The 17675-nt window shown below is 43.6% G+C and overlaps 1 protein-coding gene across 1 annotated transcript in view; it reads left to right on the top strand.

Moving 5' to 3' along the window:
• LOC123998015 (intermediate conductance calcium-activated potassium channel protein 4-like) overlaps positions 1 to 17675 on the top strand; it is a 51801-nt gene that overhangs the window by 11573 nt on the left and 22553 nt on the right. Inside the window, exons 3-5 of the mRNA XM_046302830.1 lie at positions 3983 to 4446; positions 6202 to 6337; positions 15188 to 15298. Coding sequence (XP_046158786.1) covers positions 3983 to 4446; positions 6202 to 6337; positions 15188 to 15298 — 711 coding nt within the window. The remainder of the gene's footprint in view (positions 1 to 3982; positions 4447 to 6201; positions 6338 to 15187; positions 15299 to 17675) is intronic.

Genomic DNA, 17675 nt, shown 5'->3' with positions numbered 1-17675 from the left:
TTACGGCCCCTGGGATGATCTTGATTTATTATTAGAACCGGCCCGCAGACCGCAGCAAGCCGGCAGCCCGCAGATCTTTTACACGCACCAATACTACATTTCCCACAATGCAACGGTGACGCACCGAGCAGTAGGCTGCTTCATTTCAATATTTATTGGCACAGCAGTTGTCAGCATCACAGTAAAATTAACTTTCAGATACCCATCAAAAATGGCAAAACGGAAGGTGGACACTGAGAACCGGGGGTTTCAAACAAGGTGGGAGTCGGAGTATTTGTTCACGGAGGTAGCTGGAAAACCTGTGTGTCTTCTGTGTGGAGAAAGTGTGGCGGTACTGAAAGAGTATAATCTGAGACGACATTATGAAACGAAACACGCGGACAAAAACAAGAATATGGACATGGAACAAAGGCTACAAAAGGCAGAGGAATTAAAACGAGGCCTCAAATCTCGACAGGCTCTGTTCAAAAAGCCAAATCACAAGGCCAGGCTGCTGTCAAGGCCAGTTTTATTTTGGCAGAAGAGATCGCTAAATCAGCCCGGCCATTTACGGAGGGGGATTTCATCAAAAACTGCATGATTAAAGTTTGTGACGAAGTTTGCCCAGAAAAAGGCAACTCTTTTTAAATGTGAGTCTGAGCAGAAACACCATTGCCGAGAGAGTAGACCAGTTGTCCATCAATCTAAAAGAGCAGCTTGTGAAAAAGGGAAAAGATTTCATTGCATATTCCTTGGCTGTGGATGAAAGCACCGACATTTCTGACATTGCCCAGTTGTCAATTTTCATCCGCGGAGTGGACTCCAGCCTAAGCGTGACAGAGGAGTTTTTGGCTTTACGTCCTATGCATGGCACAACTACGGGGCATGATTTGTATGAAGAGGTGTCAAGATGTGTAAATGAGATGGAGCTGCCTTGGGAAAAACTCGTGGGTTTGACAACCGACGGAGCACCTGCGATGTGTGGACACAGGAGCGGACTGGTGGAGAAGATACGGGAAAAGATGCAAGAGGAAAACGCGACAGGTGAGCTGACAGCTTATCATTGTATCATACACCAGGAAGCGTTGTGCGGTAAAGCCTTGAAAATGGAGCATGTAATGAGCATCATCACGCGCACAGTTAACTTTATCAGAGCCAAAGGTTTGAATCACCGCCAGTTCAAGGCATTTCTGACGGAGTTAGAAACGGAGCATGGTGATTTGGAACTGCTCGGTAACCCATTTGCTGTTGACGTGGAAAGCTCACCACCAAACCTCCAAATGGAGTTGATTGACCTCCAATGCAATGATGCACTGAGGGCAAAATATGCGGCAGTGGGTGCTGCGGAGTTCACCCGTTTCCTCCCCGACACAATGCCCCAGCTGCGCATCCAGGCTGCTCAAACGTTGTCTATGTTTGGCAGCACATACCTGTGTGAACAACTGTTTTCTTTGATGAACTTGAACAAAACATCACACAGAAGTCGACTTACTGCTGAACACCTCCACTCAATTCTGAGGATTTCCTCAGCTCAGAGCCTTACCCCGAACATTGATGAACTTGTGGAAAAGATGGGACACCACCAAGTATCACCCTCAACCTCAAACAAGTGAACATTACTGTGCAATCACATATTTAGAGTTTTTACTCAGTTCAAGTTTAAAAGTTAAAGTTTAATATTTGTTTTCACTGCATGTTACTTCTCCTTAAACAAAGTGTTGTTTTTGATTAATAGATTTTTGCACTTTATTTTATTGTATTTCAATCCAATTATATTTTAAAAATATTTCAGTTGAGTGGATGATAGAAAATTGCTATTATTGTTTTTTTTCTTTGAAGTAAATTTAGCCCACTTTTGCTAAAATAGAAAATATAGGCTACTGATGGTGCCTTGAATACCGGTTTCTTTCATTTAATGTTCATGTTATGGGGATTTTTATATAAAGGAAATTTGTCTTTTGTGTCTGTTGAAAATTAAAGATTACTGACAGAGCCATAAGAAAATATTGCTTTATTTATCTGATCATATTGGAATATATTTGTTAGGTTTTCAGTAGGTTCAATTAGGTTCACTAGACTATATGCGTCATTTAAAAAATTTTCAATGAACATTCGAACAGTCCGGCCCTCGGCTTGTAGCTAAATTTTTTATTTGGCCCTCCGTCCATTTGACTTTGACACCCCTGGTCTACAAGAACACAGGAGATGGAGGTACAGTTGAATTTCTATAAACACAGGTGAAAGGTAAGGAAATTAACTTACACCAACAAGCTTCAGGTGGGAAAATTTTAAGGGAAGGTGTGGCAATATCAAGGGAAGGTGTGGCAATATCTTGGGAAGGTGTGGCAATATCTTGGGAAGGGTGTGGCAATATTAAGGGAAGGGTGTGGCAATATCAAGGGAAGGGTGTGGAAATATCAAGGGAAGGGTGTGACAATATCAAGGGAAGGTGTGGCAATATCTTGGGAAGGGTGTGGCAATATTAAGGGAAGGGTGTGGCAATATCAAGGGAAGGGTGTGGCAATATCAAAGGAAGGGTGTGACAATATCAAGGGAACGGTGTGGCAATATCAAGGGGAAGAGTGAGACTGAAGTTCCCCCTCTGCTGCAGGAACTGGGTGGTGATTGGGCAATGGGAAAGTCAGTCAAGGGCAACAAGACTACGAACTGAGTGTTCTAATATGCTTACGGCAGTTTCAAATATCAAGAGTTACGAAGAAACCTCAAAACAACAGGAATTGGAGTTTTTGGCCAGCGCGGGATTTGGTTTTCATTTTCTTTAGTGATATAATAAAGTGATTTCTTGGAGTTGTGTCAAGTCAGACTAGGATCAGACAAGATTATATTTAGAATCTAAGAGACTTGTGAGTCATAGAGGGCTTGTGTCGCCTACAACCCCCACAATCTTGACTTTCACTGCCTCCGTATCTGCTTGGGTGGGACTTTGTTTGCCTTGGCATCATGTTTATGTCGTTGCTGTTCTCCCTATTCCCACATTTAGTTAATCATCAGCATTTACTTAATGCTTCAAAATCAAATGAACAATATTCCATTGACATCCTTCTTTTCCTACTTCTCTCTCTCTCTCTCCCACTCAAACCTTTTCCCTCTTGCAATTTCTCTCTCTCTTTCTCTTTTTTATTTATCTTTCACTCTCTTTCCCCCTCTCTCCCTCTAACTCTCCTTCTCCCTCTAACTCTCCTTCTCCCTCTAACTCTCCTTCTCCCTCTCTCCCTCTAACTCTCTTTCCCCCTCTCTCCCTCTAACTCTCCTTCTCCCTCTCTCCCTCTAACTCTCCTTCTCCCTCTCTCCCTCTAACTCTCCTTCTCCCTCTCTCCCTCTAACTCTCTTTCCCCCTCTCTCCCTCTAACTCTCCTTCTCCCTCTCTCCCTCTAACTCTCCTTCTCCCTATCTCCCTCTAACTCTCCTTCTCAATCTCTCCCCCTAACTCTCTCCTTCTCCCTCTCTCCCTCTAACTCTCCTTCTCCCTCTAACTCTCCTTCTCCCTCTCTCCCTCTAACTCTCCTTCTCCCTCTAACTCTCCTTCTCCCTCTCTCCCTCTAACTCTCCTTCTCCCTATCTCCCTCTAACTCTCCTTCTCCCTCTAACTCTCCTTCTCCCTCTCTCCCTCTAACTCTCTTTCCCCCTCTCTCCCTCTAACTCTCCTTCTCCCTCTCTCCCTCTAACTCTCTTTCCCCCTCTCTCCCTCTAACTCTCCTTCTCCCTCTCTCCCTCTAACTCTCCTTCTCCCTCTCTCCCTCTAACTCTCCTTCTCCCTATCTCCCTCTAACTCTCCTTCTCCATCTTTCCCTCTAACTCTCCTTCTCCCTCTCTCCCCCTAACTCTCTCCTTCTCCCTCTCTCCCTCTAACTCTCCTTCTCCCTCTAACTCTCCTTCTCCCTCTCTCCCTCTAACTCTCCTTCTCCCTCTGGCTCTTCCAATCGCCCTCATCCCCTTCTATCTCCCCTGTCGCCCCTGTTCCGACCGCTCACTTTTTCTCCAGCTCTTCATCATTGACCACAACCAGGTGGACTGGCGCATCGCCATGACAAGCCGCAGGGTGCTGGGCATCTCCCTGGAGCTGCTGGTCTGTGCCATCCATCCCGTGGGCACCTACTGGGAGGTAGGTGTCCCTGCGCCCATCGCCAGGGAGGGGGTAGAGGTCAACTCCTCCAACTCGGCGCCTCTGTGTGTGTCCTCCCGCCACGGGGAGGCACTGTTGGACACAGAGCTGCTACTATCGGCGCTGATGTTCCTCAGGCTGTACCTGGTCCACAGGACGATCCTACTGCACAGCAAGGTGCTGCTCAGTGCCTCCTATAGGAGTATCGGCTCGCTCAACAACATCAACTTCACGTTCCGCTTTGTGCTCAAGGTGCTGATGAACAAGTACCCGGCGCGCACTCTGATGGTGTTCATCTTCTTGTTTTGGCTCATCGCTTCCTGGATGCTCACACTTTGTGAGAGGTAGGGTGGAGGGGCGCACACACGCAGGCACACACTCATGCTCACACGCATGCTCACACTCACATGCACATGCATGCACACACACACTGCATGACTCGCACACAATCTCCTGTTTGAGATACACAGGCACAGACAGACGTCTGTGTGATAGAAAGAACAGAAAAAGAGGACACACTGTGAGAGATGAAAATAGTTTGCTAAAAATCTAAATATAACACATTACTACTGCCAGTAGTTACTACAAGGGGATGCAGTAGCTGTAGTTTTCATATTGAAGCTTTTCTATTCTATTCTGAAAATGAATTTAACACCACTGTAATAGTATTTTTATGATTGTTTTCCCCACTATCAGCTTGTATATGACATGTTCAGGGAAGAATACCTGACAATGTCTTGGTTGTTCACACACCTCTGAGATAAGGGGTGTTGAGTAATGGGTCAGAGAAGTGACACACACACACACACACACACACACACACACACACACACACACACACACACACACACACACACACACACACACACACACACACACACACACACACACACACACACACACACACACACACACACACACACACACACACACACACACACACACACACACACACACACACACATTGGAGTAGATGTCTTGGCACTGAGCAGCAGGGAGGGGGAGATGTGAAAGGTTACATTGAGTTTACACATTAATACTGCCAGCACAGAAACACGCACATGTACACACACATCCCTACACAGTTTATTACAAACAGACTGGGGCAATCAATTGCTCACTCTACTTCAAATATTGATGGTCAATTTGAGTTCCCATTCAGAAAGGATGTCTAATAACAGATTCAAAGTTGATCGTTTTCTGTTGAGTTACTCCGAAAAATTACTCTTCATTGCGAGCCAACACATACCGTCCTAGGCCTCTGAAGTCTGCTTGTGGCCAAAGTGAGGTCATTTGTTAAGGCTGAACCTACAATGGGATGGGATTCTTAGATCTCAGTTACATAGAGAAAATCAAACGTGTTAGTTAATCAAGCTGCATGTTAAACAAACGGACATTTTGGTTATACGATCTGATGATTGACAGATTGTAAGACTTCTGAGTAACACCCGACAGGTATAATGCGTTATAACTTCCCTGTAGGCAATAGAAGACTTAAGATCAAAACTGAATTGGAATGGTTTTGAAATAGATTCTGAGAAAACAACAACTTACAAAAGTCATCCATTTTTGAGTCTATTATACCATCTGTCCAGACAATTCAACTTCCATTTTCTATTTTCTGGAATTGAAACAGGTCCTTCCTTAACTCCACAGCCACTGACAGATAAACAGATGATCACAGTCTAACTGTAACTACAACACTTTGATCTTTGGATGCCCATAAAGATTCTAAATCTCAAAACAAATTGAAGCAAATTTTATTTGTCACCTGCGTCGAATACAACCTTACCGTGAAATCCTTACTTGCAAGCCCTTAACCAACAATGCAGTTTTAAGGAAATAGAGTCAAGAAAATATTTACTAAATAAACAAAAGTTTTAAAAAATAGAAAAAATAGTTACACAATAAAATGACTGGAGTTCTTGACAATCAGATTTGCCAACTTAATATATCTCTGTTTTTGTCTTACCTATTGGTCTGATCTTGTTAGTAATGTAATGTCTACATAATATTGATAACATCTATGAATATCTTCATGTAAGACATATGTATCTGTGTATGTAGTGAGTGACCCCAGGGTGTGTGGCCCTCTACAGGCAGACACAGGAGCAGACTGGTCGTATGGACACGGCTCTCTGGCTCATTGCCATCACCTTCCTCACAGTGGGATACGGGGACGTGTCCCCCAAAACCAGCTGTGGAAAAGTGGTGTGCCTCTTCACCGGAGTCATGGTAACTATATGGAGTCATGGTAACTATATGGGGAGGGGAGAATGGAGAGATAGGGAAAATAAAGTTTCTAGCCTGTGAGTGTCAAAGCATGATAAAGCTTGTATCTTAAAGGTTACAATGGCTTTTTAAAGCAGAACATTACTGTAAAGTAGACAGGCTAAATAATATACATGTACTGTACATGGCTTCATGTCTCTGCAGGTGTATAGATGTATGATCAAAATTTGAGCCAGTTTGCTACAGCAGGGCAATAATCCTGCAGCAACAGGAAATGTGAATTACGAAATGGATTTTAGTTAATGGATATTTTTGTAGGGGTTGATACATTTTTTGTAAGGGAAAATCATGTCTGAAATGTCAAGGTGGAAATGACAAACTTCAGAAGCCTTTTTAAACCTCAAATAAACTGCATTTCAGGAAAGTTATTTTGCAACAGGGTGATCAAATGAAGAAGAATAGAGGGAAATTGAAACACTTGTCAGTGCTCTTGAGTTGGTTGTTGTGTAAGTACCCATTACGTTGAAGTGGCTGCAGAAAGTGACTTACTTACAGTAGAAATACAGTGGTGCTTGGTGCCACCCAGTCCCGATATTGACTTCGATGCTGGCGGTTAGTTGCTGGGTACATGCAGAGAGAACGCCATGTACAGTACCGTTGCTGCTGACTCATCGTTTGCCTGTCGCTACTCCCATCGATCTCTCTTGTCTTGGCCTCTTTCTATATTATTTTCCATTATGGCATTCTTACAATGTCTTACATTACAGCATGTGCCCCCTGTGTGTTGCCAGTGCATGCTATGATGTCGTAAAGTACAGTAGCTGTAGTTTTCATATTGAAGCTTTTCTATTCTATTCTGAAAATGAATTTAACACCACTGTAATAGTATTTTTATGATTGTTTTCCCCACTATCAGCTTGTATATGACATGTTCAGGGAAGAATACCTGACAATGTCTTGGTTGTTCACACACCTCTGAGATAAGGGGTGTTGAGTAATGGGTCAGAGAAGTGACACACACACACACGCACACACGCACGCACGCACGCACGCACGCACGCACGCACACACACACACACACACACACACACACACACACACACACACACACACACACACACACACACACACACACACACACACACACACACACACACACACACACACACACACACATTGGAGTAGATGTCTTGGCACTGAGCAGAGGGGAGGGGGAGATGTGAAAGGTTACAGTGAGTTTACTGGTTTTATGGGTAAACTCAAAGAGTACAGGCACTGATAATATTTAACTTTATTTTCATAGCACGTTTCTTACAGAATGCAGCCCCAATGTGCGCTACATGATAACATATGACCTTTCTCTTGTCCAACGACGAAAGCAGTGTGGTCATTGACTCATGTATTGTTATGTCTGTGACTCAAACACTTTGGTTACACCCATTGGTAAGAAAGGTACACGCAGTAGAAAAAAGCTCATTTGAAACACTGTAAGCATATTTGACATTTGTGAAAGTGCTGCGACTCTTATGGTCAAGCAGTCTGGATGCCATGGAAATGACATTAAATAATACACTTCAGATCTTCTTCTGTCATAGAAAAGAACAAAGGAGTTTCAATATGATATATTGTCATATTCAACTGCCATTGTTCACAAAACAATGGACCCTCACCAGTAAGAATATAGGCCAATATCTCAATTAAGTAGGTTAGCGCTGAGTACAAAGAGTTGATATGTTTTTACAATGGAAGAATATTTGTATTTATTCTTACTATTTTCTACAGTACCAGGCAAGTTTGGACACACCTACTCATTCCAGGGTTTCTTTATTTGTACTATTTTCTGCATTGTAGAATAATAGTGAAGACAAACTATGAAATAACACATATGGAATCATGTAGTAACCAAAAAAGTGTTAAAACAAATCTAAATAAATGTTATATTTGAGATTCTTCAAAGTAGTCACCCTTTGCCTTGATGACAAGTTTGCACACTCTTGGGATTCTCTCAACCAGCTTCAGCTGGATTGCTTTTCCAACAGTCTTGAAGGAGTTCCCACATATGCTGAGCACTTGTTGGCAGTTTTTCCTTAAATCTGTGGTCCAACTCATCCCAAACCATCTCAATTGGGTTGAGGTCAGGTGATTGTGGAGGCCAGGTCATATGATGAAGCACTCCATCACTTTCCTTCTTGGCCAAATAGCCCTTACACAGCCTGGATGTGTGTTTTGGGTCATTGTTGTCCTGTTGAAAAATAAATGACAGTACTACTAAGCAGATGGGATGGCATATCGGTCCTCATGAGAGCAAGTATCATCATAGTGCTTGATGGTTTTTGCTACTGCACTTGAAGAAACTTTCAAAGTTCTTAAAATTTTCCGCATTGACTGATCTTCATGTCTTAAAGTAATGATGGACTGTTGTTTCTCTTTGCTTATTTGAGCTGTTCTTGGTCTTTTACCAAATAGGGCTATCTTCTGTATACCACCCCTGTTAAGGCACACCTGTTAATTGAAATGCATTCCATGTGACTATCTCATTAAGCTGTTTGAGAGAATGCCAAGAGTGTGCAAAGCTGTCATCAAGGCAAAGGCTGGCTACTTTCAACAATATAATATGTTTTGATTTGTTTGTATACTCCACTTGTCCTAAGAGTAACAAATTACCCCTAAAAGGAAGCAGCTTAATTGAATTTTAAATCCCAAATCTATTTTGCATGAAGAAACAAACTGTCATTCATCACAAACATTGTAAATATCGGGGTTTTCTCTCTTCACAATGCAGAAAGACTGCATTTAATCAGTGGACACCATACATTTTTATTACAACACACCTGTCATAATTGTTTTCTTTATTAAAGTAGAGGTTTGTTATTATTATTATTATTATTGCTAAAGGTACTGCATAGGTGTAAACTATTTGTTTTGCAAGAGATAACACTTGTAAAGCCTAAGAAAGTAGCAGATGTTCAGAAAGTAGTTTGAATGCATTTTACTGAAGGGAAACAATAACAGCCTTGACATTTTTTTGGCAGCATAGTGATATATTTGTGTATAATGTACAATGTGGAATTCAACTACAAAATACTAGTCTTCTCCCATTTTATTAACCATTGCCCCCACCCATGAGGTGTATAAACAACAACAATAAATACGAATAAAATAACAAATACAAAACAAAAACGTGAAGTACATAAATCAACCAACTCTAGTTAGCACATGTAGGACAGTATGCAAGTGTGTGTGCATGGACTTTGCAGATGGATTTCTCACATGTGCAGCACATAGTATTTGTGCTTCTTTGGGGGCAGAATTGGCATCTCCTCCTTTTGCCTGCCCCAGCTGCAGCCTCAGCTGGATCAGGACAAGATTCAGCCCCCTGAACAGCTTTCACAAGCACTGCAGAGGCTGCTGTGCAGGGGAAGCGTTCCCTTCTTTGAATGTGTGGTGTTACAAGTGCCTTTCCTTGCTGCTCCATGAACACCCTCCTCTTGTTCCGCTTATCAGGCATCCAGGTAAGGTTGATCTTGTTCCATATCACAAAGGCATTGTATGAGGACACATCAATGATGTTATGGAAGATGACCAGGGGCCAGCGGGCTGTCATCCTCCTGCAGTTGTAAGTTCCAATCACCTTGTCCAGGTTGTCCAAGCCTCCTTTGTTGTGGTTGTAGTCCAGGATGATGGCTGGCTTCCTGTCCTCACTATCACTGATCTCAGCCGTTTTGTGCAGTATGCTCAGGAAGACCACATTCTTGTTCCTCTTTGGGAGGTAAGAAACTAGAGAGGTGGTGGGGTTGAAGGCAAACTTTGATGAGAAGGCCTCTCTCCCCCTTGTGGTGAGGAGTGCAGGGGGAGCTCAGTCTTGTTCTTTCTAACTATGCCAACCATAGCGATCTTCCTCTTCAGGAGCTGCTGGCTGAGTTCATAAGAGGTGAAGAAATTGTCACACTTGAGATTGTGCCGCCTCAGTATGTCTGTCACATCAACCGCATCCCCTGGTTCTTCTCCGAGCCTCCCCTGGTTCTTCTCCGAGCCTCCCCTAGTTCTTCTCCGAGCCTCCCCTGTTTCTTCTCCGAGCCTCCACTGGTTCTTCTCCGAGCCTCCACTGGTTCTTCTCCGAGCCTCCACTGGTTCTTCTCCGAGCCTCCACTGGTTCTTCTCCGAGCATCTCCTGGTTCTTCTCCGAGCATCCCCTGGTTCTTCTCCGAGCCTCCCCCGGTTCTTCTCCGAGTCTCCACTGGTCGGCTTCTCTGTGTAGACTTGCATCTTCCAAGTGTAGCTGGATTGTGCGTCACAGGCCACCCATATCTTGATGCCATACTTTGCTGGCTTGCTGGGCATATACTCCCGGAAAGGGCAGCGACCTTTTGACAAAAGAGATCACTATCAGTAATTAGAATCAGTGTCACATAAAACAATCACATAAATCAATGATATTACAGCAATACATAATAACATGAACAGTGAAAATCACTTACATTACAGATATGAAAATACAAGTTTACCTCTGAATGGAATCAGTTGCTCATCCACTGTTACTTCGGTGTTACTCATCCACTGGTCCAGGGTTGTAGAGGTATGGCAGACGCTCCACCCACTTCTCAAAGACCTCTCTTATGGCCACCAGTTTGTCTCTCACACGTCTTGCAGGTCTTGACTCATGGTTATCAAATCGTAGCATTCTTGAGAAAGTGTGAAAGACTTTCAGTGGCATTATGGCACGGAAAATCCCCTTTCCACTCTCTGCCAAGAGACTTCATGTAGCCACGCCTCGGGATCTATACTGATATTATCAGCCCTATGTAGGAACACAGGTCAATCTCATCCCTCCAAATTTGTCATCTCCAGGATGATTTTTTTTCAATAGCTGGTGTGATGAACATGTAGAATGTTGAGGCGATGCCCTGGGCATGAGAAACTGCATGTCTTGTGGGCCCTGTGGTCATCCTTATGACATTTTGTGCTGCCATCCTGCCCTGGTTGTCATGTGGTGACGAGAACCATGTTATTTTGCTGTTCTTTGACAAAAATGTCTCTCAGCTTAGGGGATTTCTTCTTCATCTGAAGATGATGCATCGTGCTCTGGGTTGTATTCTTCCTCATCTTCTTCTTCAGATACCTCCTCCTCTTCTAAATCATTGTTCTCTTGTTCCTCCTGGACATCTGAAAAAATCTGATCTACGACCTGTTGGGCACTGAAACGTGCAGTCATTGCTTCAGCAAAGAGAGAACTGGGGGGACTGTCAACTGCAGCACCTTTATTGCCTCTGACTGTATTCCCCATTAGTAAACAATGTTTTAAAGAAATATTTATTTTGACTGAAATTTTGTTTATTTTGTCTGATTTTTTCAATTGATTTTGTCTGTGAATTTGAGTCATGTGTGGGGTCGTGGAGATGCTGCACATGCACAATAAAGTTTTAGTTTTGTCTGAGTTCAATCAATAATCTGTGTGTGTGTGTGTGTGTGTGTGTGTGTGTGTGTGTGTGTGTGTGTGTGTGTGTGTGTGTGTGTGTGTGTGTGTGTGTGTGTGTGTGTGTGTGTGTGTGTGTGTGTGTGTGTGTGTGTGTGTGTGTGTGTGTGTGTGTGTGTGTGTGTTCTTGCACTTCGAAGGGTTTAGGGCCATGTGACTAGTACAGGGAGAGAGGGAGAGGGAGGGAGGTATCTGGGTGTTTTCTGCTTGTTGGGCTGTAAAGACTTGGCTCTCTTCCTCACCTCAGCTCTGCCCGTTTCCGATCCGAACAGATAAGCGACGGAGAGTCACAAGACCGACAGAGGGGCGCGAGCCAGGCCGAGACACCTCCCTGACACAGTGGAAAATTATCCTTCACTCCTCTTTCTCTCCCTCTCCCCTTGTTTATATAAGCTTTCCCCTTTTTTTAAGGGGAAACTTTCCACCATTTCCATTTTTAGGTAGTTTATAGCCTTTGGCACCACTGGAACAGGAGGGCGTGCCAACCTGTGCCCATGACTTGGAAGAAAAAATGTTCCTACTCCCAACAGGGCAGCTCTCTAGGCCAATGAGTGAAGCAGTACTCACACCTGTAGCGCTTGGCTGTCAAGGACCCCTAGGCTCAACACATCTATCCTGGGCTAGCCTGCCTCTCTGGTAGTGCCCCAGCTGTGTTGGGGAGGTGAGCAGAGCAGCGTGCTCACCACACATCCTATCAGTGGGGTGTGAATGGATCCCTGGGAAGGATGTTGTGTTTCTCAAAATTCCCAGATTACACTCGGACAGATTCACACGGAATCTTTGGTTCTAGTCATGCCCATGTCCTTCCCAGTACCAGTGAGTGGGTTGGTTGATGTTAGGAAGGTCTTAGGAGAGGACAGGGGACTAGTGCCGGATTTGTGATTCATCCATCTGAATGACTCTTAGCATTATCTCTGTGTCCAGACTGTAACCTGTGTTTCATTGTGAGCCTATGCGTGCATGCTAATATGATTGTTCTTCTTTATCAGACTTTTATCTCTCTCTCTCTCTCTTTTACTAATGCAAACAAGGGAAGGAAAACAGGTAAAAAACCGTTTTCATTTTCAAACCAGTCTAATCTTTAAATTATACTATTACACTATGTCTCTAAAACCATATACTGTATTTTCACAGTAATTACACTGGCAGGTACAATGCAAGTACAGTGTAGGTAGATACACATTGGTACAACTGTGAGCTTTGTGCAATTACAGAACATATTGATAGAAAATTGCACTCAATGGTAAATTAACTACAGTTGAAGTCGGAAGTTTACATACACTTAGGTTGGAGTCATTAAAACTAGTTTTTCAAGCACTCCACAAATTTCTTGTTAACAAACTATAGTTTTGGCAAGTTGGTTAGGACATCTACATTGTGCATGTCACAAGTCATTTTTCCAACAATTGTTTACAGACAGATTATGTCACTTATAATTCACAGTATCACAATTCCAATGGGTCAGAAGTTTACATACACTAAGTTGACTGTGCCTTTAAAAGGCTTGGAAAATTACAGAAAATGATGTCATGGCTTTAGAAGCTTCTGATAGGCTAATTGACATAATTTGAGTCAATTGGAGGTGTACCTGTGGATGTATTTCAAGGCCTACCTTCAAACTCCCTTTGCTTAACATCATGGGAAAATTAAAAGAAATCAGCCAACCAAAAATTGTAGACTTCCACAAGTGTTGTTCATCCTTAGGAACAATTTCCAAACGCCTGAAGGTACCACGTTCATCTGTACAAACAATAGTACGCAAGTATAAACACCATGGGATAACGCAGCCGTCATACCGCTCAGGAAGGAGACGTGTTCCGCAAATCAATCGCAGAACAACAGCAAAGGACCTTGTGATGATGCTGGAGGAAATGGGTACAAAAGTATCTATATCCACAGTAAAACGAGTCCTATATCGACATAACCTGAAAGGCCACTCAGCAAGGAAGAAGCCACTGCTCCAAAACCGCCATAAAAAAGCCAGACTACGGTTTGCAACTGCACATGGGGACAAAGATCGTACTTTTTGGAAATTTCCTCTGGTCTGATGAAACAAAAATAGAACTGTTTGGCCATAATGACCATCGTTATGTTTTGGAGGAAAAAGGGGGACGCTTGCAAGTTGAAGAACACCATCCCAACCGTGAAGCAAAGGGGTAGCAGCATCATGTTGTGGGGGTGCTTTGCTACAGGAGGGACTGGTGCACTTCACAAAATAGATGGCATCATGAGGAATTGAAAATTATGTGGATATATTGAAGCAACATCTCAAGACATCAGTCAGGAAGTTAAAGCTTGGTCGCAAATGGGTCTTCCAAATGGACATTGACCCCAAGCATACTTCCAAAGTTGTGGCAAAATAGCTTAAGGGCAACAAAGTCAAAGTATTGCAGTGGCCATCACAAAGCCGTGACCTCAATCCAATTGAAAATGTGTGGTCAGAACTGAAAAAGCGTGTGTGAGCAAGGAGGCCTAAAAACCTGACTCAGTTACACCAGCTCTGTCAGGAATGGGCCAAAATTCACCCAACGTATTTTGGGAAGCTTGTGGAAGGCTACCCGAAATATTTGACCCAAGTTAAACAATTTAAAGGCAATGCTACCAAGTACTAATTGTGTGTATGTAAACTTCTGACCTACTGGGAATGTGATGAAAGAAATAAAAGCTGAAATAAATAATTAAATAACATTTCCAATTCTTAAAAGAAAGTGGTGATCCCAACTGACCTAAGACAGGGAATTTTTACATGGATTAAATGTCAGGAATTGTGAAAAACTTAGTTTAATTGTATTTGTCTAAGGCTTATGTAAACCTCCGACTTCAACTGTATGTTATGTCTCCCCCATAGGTTAGAAGTGTAGTCTAAGATTTCAAAGTAAGAATTAGTGTGTTGAGACTATTGTACCACACTGAAATATAGTCACTTTTAGTGCCAAGTCACTCTGATTCACCCTGTGCGGTTCCTGAGCATTCGTCAGCATTTAGTTGTTCCCTATCCAGCAATAGCACAATGCTATTCTCAGAGTAAACCATACTACTATATCAGTGGCACAGTGGCATATGATTAACAATTTCACTCTCACATAAACATACGGTCAATTCAGTGTATTATTTGGCGAAATAGGCACAATAGGCCCACCATATTTGTAGTTATAGCAAGTCACAACTATTTAATAACCTCTTGAAAAGGAATTGCGGTGTCTATCTTGATGTTAGCCAAGCAGACCTGAAGCTATAGGGCTAATTTTGAATGTTGACATGATCATTTTGTGAATTCCTACTCTGACTCCCGCTCTTACGGGTCACAAAGGGACACGAGGAGGATGACAAACAGCGGTGGTGGTAACCATGGTGACGGCTGTCTGTATGTCTGTCCTCAGGGTGTGGCCTGTACCGCCATGCTGGTGGCCGTCATGACCAAGAAGCTGGCGCTGAACAAAGGAGAGAAACACGTGCACTTCTTCATGATGGACATCCAGATCTCCAAACGGGTGAGACGAGGAGAACGACTGCACCAGTGTTTTTCCTTATCCCATGTGTCCAACTAGTCAGGAAAACTCTGGGCCCTAATTCTAACCTTTACAAGGGTTGGGAGTTTTTCCTGGTCAGGTGGTCACAGGGTCAGTAGAAATACCTGGCTCTAGAATGACAATAATGAACAAACATGTTGTGGGTGTCTCTTAGTTCAAGGAGTCATTTATCCCCATATTAAAACATACTGTGAAGATCCAAACCACTGTCCTGCATTGATAACCGGAAGCAGCCAGCTCCCTTCAAAGCTTCCCTCGGTCTCACAAGAAAAACATACTGTGAAAATCCAAACCACTGTCCTGCATTGATAACCGGAAGCAGCCAGCTCCCTTCAAAGCTTCCCTCGGTCTCACAAGAAAAACATACTGTGAAGATCCAAACCACTGTCCTGCATTGATAACTGGAAGCAGCCAGCTCCCTTCAAAGCTTCCCTCGGTCTCACAAGAAAAACATACTGTGAAGATCCAAACCACTGTCCTGCATTGATAACCGGAAGCAGCCAGCTCCCTTCAAAGCTTCCCTCGGTCTCACAAGAAAAACATACTGTGAAAATCCAAACCACTGTCCTGCATTGATAACCGGAAGCAGCCAGCTCCCTTCAAAGCTTCCCTCGGTCTCACAAGAAAAACATACTGTGAAGATCCAAACCACTGTCCTGCATTGATAACTGGAAGCAGCCAGCTCCCTTCAAAGCTTCCCTCGGTCTCACAAGAAAAACATACGGTGAAGATACAAACCACTGTCCTGCATTGATAACCGGAAGCAGCCAGCTCCCTTCAAAGCTTCCCTCGGTCTCACAAGAAAAACATACTGTGAAGATCCAAACCACTGTCCTGCATTGATAACCGGAAGCAGCCAGCTCTCTTCAAAGCTTCCCTCGGTCTCACAAGAAAAACAAAACCCTTGACACAACAGATGAGGCCTCCTGGGTGGATGCAGAGATATTTTCTGCATATTATTTTGGAGTCTTTTTATAATATAATTTGTTTCCTTAAATAGGGCATTCCAGAGGACAGGATAGTGTGGGAAAAGGACTGAGGGGGGGGGGGCTTGTGAGGTGGGGCCCGCCAATCTCTTAATAGCCTCCAAAAGGCGTCAAAAAGAGGAAACAATAGTGTCCCTGTCAGGAAAGGGACTTGTGTCAGTCCAGGACGGGGTGCTCGTACCGACAGGAAACTGGATAAGATGATGTGTGTGTTGTGTATGTGTATATACTCACTGCCGTAACTGAGGACACAGTGAGCGAGTGTATGTTGTTGAGGGGTTACTTCATGTTGAAGCCTCAGACAGGATCCATCTGCTTACTTATCGCCGGGAAGGAAAATCAACAACCTGAAAATAAACGAGCACAACGGAAGATGCTAGCCTGATTTCCATATCCATTTCCCAATATTCATCATTCTCTAATATGTAAGTAGTGTATGGTAGGATTCTTTGAAATCCACTGACCGGATTGAGCATTAGCTGAGCGCTAGGTTGGCAGTGCAGGGTGTAGGCTACACCTGGCTACAGGCTGCAGTGTGTTGTCAGTGTGAGGATGTGAGGTTATAGGTCTGCTGAGGATGTAACTGCTTCCTCCCTGGCACTGAACACATCCTCTCACTGGGTGCATCCTTACGTCTGTTTATAGTTGTTTGGTGTGTGTGTGTGCGTCCCTGCGGAACTGTTCGTCATTGCCCTGATTTACGTTGACAGGAAGAATAAGGAAAGACATCTGGGCACGGCCCCTGACGGCCCCTAATAACAACCCCACACACAGGACAAGACAAGGCCTGGCTGGAGTGACTTCACCAGGCTCAGATAGGCAGTTTCAGTGTCCTCGTCAGGAAGAACAGCAGACACAAATAGAATCACAGAGAAACAAGAGGAATATGTTTCCGTAACCCACTAATGCCTATTCACATCCTCAAACATTATTCCCTGTATGACGGGTACATGTCCATCCGTTTAGGTGTTTAGCAAACATTAGTGTACAGTCCATCCCGCCTGACCCAGTTCTGTACAAGGCAACATGGTTTTCATCAACGTTAACCATGGACTACCTCTCACTTCATAACAGCCGTTTAATGAGCAAATAAATATGCTCCCAAGATGGCACCATGATCTAAACATGCTCCCAAGATGGCACCATGATATAAACATGCTCTCAAGATGGCACCATGATATACACATGCTCCCAAGATGGCACCATGACATAAACATGCTCTCAAGATGGCACCATGATATAAACATGCTCTCAAGATGGCACCATGATCTAAACATGCTCCCAAGATGGCACCATGACATAAACATGCTCCCAAGATGGCACCATGACATAAACATGCTCTCAAGATGGCA

Source organism: Oncorhynchus gorbuscha, linkage group LG15, assembly GCF_021184085.1.
Source record: "Oncorhynchus gorbuscha isolate QuinsamMale2020 ecotype Even-year linkage group LG15, OgorEven_v1.0, whole genome shotgun sequence".
Classification (NCBI taxonomy): Eukaryota; Metazoa; Chordata; class Actinopteri; order Salmoniformes; family Salmonidae; genus Oncorhynchus; species Oncorhynchus gorbuscha.
The sequence above is the reverse complement of the archived record's forward strand: the minus strand, read 5'-3'. Positions and strand labels throughout refer to the sequence as shown.